The sequence below is a fragment of the Sphaeramia orbicularis genome, chromosome 8 (genome assembly GCF_902148855.1).
Source record: "Sphaeramia orbicularis chromosome 8, fSphaOr1.1, whole genome shotgun sequence".
Lineage (NCBI taxonomy): Eukaryota > Metazoa > Chordata > Actinopteri > Kurtiformes > Apogonidae > Sphaeramia > Sphaeramia orbicularis.
This window is the reverse complement of record NC_043964.1, coordinates 49,171,717-49,177,967: the sequence shown is the minus strand read 5'-3', so window position 1 is coordinate 49,177,967 and position 6,251 is coordinate 49,171,717. Positions and strand designations below refer to the sequence as shown.

General features: G+C 36.4%; 1 protein-coding gene across 3 annotated transcripts in view; it reads right to left on the bottom strand.

Moving 5' to 3' along the window:
• Nucleotides 1-260: 260 nt before the first annotated feature.
• LOC115424329 (TANK-binding kinase 1-binding protein 1-like) overlaps nucleotides 261-6,251 on the bottom strand; it is a 28,673-nt gene continuing 22,682 nt past the window's right edge. For all 3 annotated transcript variants that reach the window (XM_030141525.1, XM_030141528.1, XM_030141526.1), the window contains exons 12-13: nucleotides 5,976-6,203; nucleotides 261-1,239 (exon numbers count right to left, since the gene is read on the bottom strand). In XM_030141525.1, coding sequence (XP_029997385.1) covers nucleotides 1,111-1,239; nucleotides 5,976-6,203 — 357 coding nt within the window. In that variant the 3' untranslated portion in view covers nucleotides 261-1,110. The remainder of the gene's footprint in view (nucleotides 1,240-5,975; nucleotides 6,204-6,251) is intronic.

Genomic DNA, 6,251 nt, shown 5'->3' with positions numbered 1-6,251 from the left:
CAGAGTTGGCTCATAATAATGTTTACAAATCCTTACTTGTCTTTAATATTTACAGATATTATTAAGTGATATCTGCAGTGCCTCCAATAAATCTATATTTATAAATTTATTAGAGGCACTGCAGATATCACTTAGCTGGTTTTAATATACAAAAAAACTTTTCATATGATAATTTACAATTGCCAGATGAAAATAATGTCTACAATGTGTAACTGCAATTGTAAAAGTTCAATGTTTTTTTTGTTTTTTAGTTGTTTTTTAAATGTAACTAAAAATGGCCAGAATGGGCTTTCATAAATATTTTCATAATAAAAAATGTGATTTAACCAAGGCACGTTCATTAGTAGATGCCAATAAATGCTTTTTGCTTATTTTTTCAGTTTAACAGTTTTACTTTTTGAGCATTTCACCCTTTTGAGTTTGCATATCAGTCATTTTGGTGCTCTTCTAGTCATGACATTCTATCCACTTACTGATAGGCGTACTACTCATGCTGTTGTGTGGACTGAGTTTTATTTCAAGAATGGTTATTAAATTCTACGTTTATCATAATTTCTTATGTTTGTAAAAGTGTTACTAACTAAAATGTGTAATTTGGCAGTTTTTATCTTGAATATTTTACCATAGAAATCTTTCATCTCAAGTCCAGAAAATTACAGTTGTCACACAGAATCAGACATTACAGCAGTGAGAACCAGATGATTTGTTGCATGTTTCAGGCATGTTCTGTTCTGACTTAACATGTGTTGGCTGGTATGTTTTCATGTTCAGGTCGACCAGTGGAGCAGCTGGCACCTGTTCTTGACCACTCACATCTATGTACAAATGAAAAGTTTGTTTGGAAAAAAGAGAAAAAGAAGAAACTTTTGATCAAAGTAGCAGCCACGCTAAATTGCTGATACAACATTTTGTGAGAAAGAATTAGGCAATGAGTCCTTGATGAGCAAAAGTGAAAAGATTTACATCCTGGACATTTGGAACCTAAAGGTCAGTCTTGATGGAAGAACACAAGAGTTTCCTTTGACCCTTGTACTGGAAGGTGAGGCCATATTGCATTCCATCTGGAATTCGTACAGCGTTAAAATAAGTTCACAATGCATAATAGAAAATTTAGATCTTGCTGTTCTCCAGGTGGGAGTCAATGTGTTTGATGAGGGCGTCGTCAGGGTAACCAGTAGGGAAGGTCAGCTGACACAGGGGACAGCTACGAACTGTATTCTCTTCTGACTCCATCCATAACTGCAAACAGAGCACAACACAGGTGTCACAGCAAACTAAACTCAGCACTTTGGAGCTCCCTAAATTCTTATTTTATATTAATAACCCGCCCTGCTAGTTAGAGCTATAACATGAACCCCTCTCACAGCATATAAAGCACAGGTGTCAAACATGCGGCCCGGGGGCCAAAGCCAGCCCGCCAAAGGGTCCAGTCCGGCCCATGGGATGAATTTGTGAAATGCAAAAATTACACTAACATATTAACAGTCGTTTTAGTTCAGGTTCCACATTCAGACCAATTCAATCTCAAATGGGTCAAATCAGTAAAATACTATCATAATAACACATAAATAATGACAACTCCAAATTTTTCTTCTTGTAATTGTAAATATTTTTATGTATTTACACTAAAACAAAGTATAATTTCACAAAAAATGTGAATAACCTGAAATGTCTTAAGAGAGGTAAGTACAATTTTAACAATTTTCTGTCTGTTATTAAATGTTTTGTGTGTTTGTAGATCCACTGTGATCTATAAGTCATAATGTACATGTATAAATGATAAACTGAGGCAGAATATTGTTAAAATTACACTTATTTTTTCAGTTTGTTCATGTTATTCACATCTTTTGAAAGGATAGTTTGTAGATGTAAACCTCTCCATAACGTAAATTTACTTTTTTCACTCTAAAACAAAGAAAAGTTTGGAGTTGACATTACTTATATATTATTATGTTATTATTTTACTGGTTCGGCCCACTTCAGATCAAATTTAGCTGAATGTGGCCCCTGAAACACAATGAGTTTGACACCCCTGGCATACAGTATCTAATGCATGCTTTTTCAACAGACAGTGACACAGTATTCATATTTGGGCTGTGCATGCCACCACATTGGAAGTGAAATGAAACAACTCAGATGTAACTGAATGCAGACTTTCAGGTTTAATCCAAGGGGTTGTTTAATATACTATGAAACATTTAGGAATTTTAACCGTTTTTACACAGTCCCCTCATTTCAGGGGTTCAAAAGTAATTGGACAAATTAACATTACCATAAGTAAAATGTTCATTTTTAATACTTTGTTGTGGATCCTTTGCAGGTGATGACTGCCTGAAGTCTATGGAGAGACATTTGTTTCTTTATTAATCAATCAAATGAAACAAATGTCTCTCTATAGAAGTCTGGAACTCATGGACATCACCAAATGCTGGGTTTCCGTCTTTGTGATGCTTTGCCTTTACTACAGCTGTCTTCAGTTGATGGTTGTTTGTGGGTTTTTCTGTCCTAATTTTTATCTTGAGTAAGTGAAATGCTGCTCATTTGGGTTGGGATCTGGGGATTGACTCTTGCCATTGCAGAATATTCTACTTCTTTGCCTCAAAAAAGCTCCTGGGTCACTTTCACAGTATATTTTGGGTCATTGTCCATCTGTACTGCAAAGCACTGTCTAATTAATATTTCTGCTTTTAGCTAAATTTGAGCAGAAGGTTTATCCCAGTACACTTCAATATTCATGTGGCTGCTTGTCTTCCGTCCCATCATCAATAAACACTAGTGACCCACTTCCACTGGAGGCCACACATGCCCATGCCATCACACTTCCTCCACCAGGTTTTACAGAAGATGTGGCGTGCTTTGGATCATGAGCTGTTCCAATTCTCCTTCGTACTTTCTTCTTACCATCATTCTGGTACAGGCTGATCTTGACAAATGCTGTTCCAGAACTGGGTTGGCTTCTTCAGATGTTTTTTTTTTTTTTTTTTGGCCAAGTCTAATCTGGCTGTTCTATTTCTGAGGCTGATTAACCCATAAAGACCCAGTGCTACCTTTGTGTCAGTTCCCAAATTCTAATCTAAATTCTGTTTCTACCCTTCTTACCTGATTTATCATAATTTTTTAAATAATATCATCCTTGGTATTTTGCATTTTTTGGTGCAAAGCTTGTATTTTCCTATATCTAATTCACTTGATCATGCAGATGTTCATGAAAACTCAGAGTAAATTCAAAGTTAATTATATCAAAATAGAGAAAAAATAAAGAAAAAGTTACGTTTTTCAGCAAAGATATTGCTAACTGAATGTAAAAACAAGTGTGTCCATCCACTGTCATTGATCCAACTCCATGGGTTTTACTGGTGAGTCAGTGTTGTAGAAGATGACGGAGTTTCCATGGCACCTACAGTGTGACGCACTGCCCTTAGTGGTGCTAGTAATTTATGTTAGTTGGTTTCGTTTATTTCCTGTTTTATTTTGGTGAGGGGTTTTGTTCTGTGTGCACTGTGTCTGTCTTGTCTGCGTCCTCCCTGATTGTTTGCACCTGGGGCTTATGATCTCTCCACTCTTTATATTCCCTCCTCTCCTCATGTCTGTTGTCAGTGCGTCTTTCATGCTTGTCAAGAAAATAACTCCCTTGACCTTCTCCTGTGCTGCTTGAAACATTTAGTAAGTTTTTTGATTTCACATTTTGTGAAGAATTTTTGTTGTACTTTGATTCCTCATATGAGAAGATTGTAGTTAGATATTTTGATACCATGTTTGTGAAGACTTTTTTTTTGTTAGAATTTTTAATACCTTGTTTGAGAAGATCTTTTTGTTAATTTTTTTGATTCCACGCTTGTGAAGAACCTTTTGTTAGAATTTTTTTGAGTCCTTGACCGAGAAGACTTTTGTGTTTACCTTTTGTTGTGAAGAAACCTGTGTCCCTTTCTTTTGAGCAATAAATACTCAAACTAAGCTTCTCTGAGTCAGTCTTCTGCATTTGGGTCCAAGCCTTGTGATTTCGTAATATACAGAGCCTCTGAATGTCCAAATGGGTCAAATTTGATGACCATGAAAAGATGAACTGCATTTTACACCAACTATTTGATAGGATTAGTGAATCAACAGGAAGTAAACAGTTTATATTTGTAGTTGGTTTGTGTCACTGGTGGCTGTTTTGGGTCTCTATGGGTTAATGGTTTGTACCTTGTGGTGAACCCTCTGTATTCACTCTCATTAAGTCGTCTCTTTATGGTAGACTTAGATACTAATACACCTACTACCACTGGACACAGTTCTTCACTTGGGTGGATGTTGTGAAGGGGTTTTTCTTCACCATGGAAAGGGTCCTACAAACATCCACCACTGCTGACTTCCATGGATGTCCAGGCATTTTTGAGTTTCCAAACTCACTAGTGTGCTAACATTTGCAGTCTCTGTGATGGAATCAACTCCAGACCTTTTAATTGCTTAAGTGATGACAGATTGAGAGAAGAGCCCATACATCATTCTGAGTCTATTGTCCAATTACTTTTGGTCCCTTGAAAAAGAGGCTGTTACTGTACATGTTAAAGAGCTGTAATCTCTAAATCCTTCTCCAATTCTGATGTGAAAACACTCAAACTATAGCTGAGAGTCTGCGTTTTAAACCTATGTTGATAATACAGGCGTATCCTCAGTATCTAAAATGACAAAACTTGTCACTGTCCAAATATTTCTGCACCTGTACATTACAGTAGCTCACAAAAGTGATTAACAGTTTGCACTTTCAAGGCAGCTGTGTTAGATGCACAGGCATGAAGGGTAGACATTCTACTATAAACAAAGTTTTCCACAAAACAAATGATACCATTAATTTTCTCAAAACAGGGACAATAAAAGTGAGTATACTCCTAAATGACAGTTAAAGTTTAAACCAGTGTCTGTATTGTGTGTGAGAATCACTGCTTTTCACAGCAGTACATTGTCTTCAGATCAGGTTCAGATAAGGAGATATGCTAATTCACCCTTTTACTTTAACCCTTATGCCCCCCTGCATGTACATTTTTGTCCACGAGGGTGACCAGAGGGAGTATCTGAGACTACAGAAAATATACTAACGCAATCAAATCCATTTTGCTGCTAATCTTTGACCTATCCAAGTGTCTAATCACAACCAATATTTCATCCACCTACTATTTATTTTATGGAAAATGTTCAATTTTGGGGTTTTTTGTAATAAATCATTCAGAATTTAAATGATTAAACTGGCATTTATAGGGTCCAAATCCTGAAAACTGTTGAATGTTTGGTAGTTTTGAGCAGGGCAGAAGTTGTTTGAGATTTATTTTTTTTTAAATTTTAAAAAAGCAAAGAAAATATTGATCTATGATGATTTTATAGCAGTTTTTTTTGTGCATGTACTTTTTTGTCCACAAGGGTGACCAGAGGGTACAAAATGCATCATGGGAAAATAAAACACATCTATGAGTAAAAGACACTGGATTTCAAAAATACAACTAAAAAGAAACATTTCTGCCAAATTTCATGCCAAAAGCTGCAACACAGCCAACATGATCAACAAATAAGAAAAAAAAGAGAAAAATGGACATAAAAATGCTCGTGGGGGACTTAAGGGTTAAGATTACCTTTGTAAAATATTTCTATGTTCCTGAAAATATATTTTGTCCTTCAGATTTTTAGATTGGGTGGTCCATGAAGACTATACAGTAACTCTGTGTGGTATTTGTGAGGCATGTCAGTCCTGCAGTTGAATATTTTTAACCCATCAACTTGTGGGATTCTAACAACTATCTTCATTACAACAAACAAATAGTATCCAGGGTCTACTCCCTTTTACTGCCTGTTTTTCTTTTTTTTTTGAAATCTAAGATGAAAATTTGCTTTGTGGAATAGCAGCTCAAACAAAACTCTTTCTTTTAGTTTTTGTAGCTGACTAGAGTCTCACTACAAATTGAGAGCTTTCATTTTCTTGTCTGGTTATTGTTATTACTCACATTAATGGAAGGCCAGGACTGAGCATGCTCTGTGTTCATATAGCGAGGCAGATGGCAGGAGAGGGTTGTAGGGCCCTCAGGGGCTGAGAAAGATGGATGGTGTGGCTGTTTCCTAGGAGACTGGAATACAGGGTGGAGGGGCTGTTCTCTAGGTGACAATGAGCCAACTGCACCAAGTGTACGAGGTGGGCTGGCGGCCGGTGACAGATACATACCAGTACATACATCCTGATGAGTTAAAAAACAAAGACATGTTTAGGAACAAGCTGTAAGACA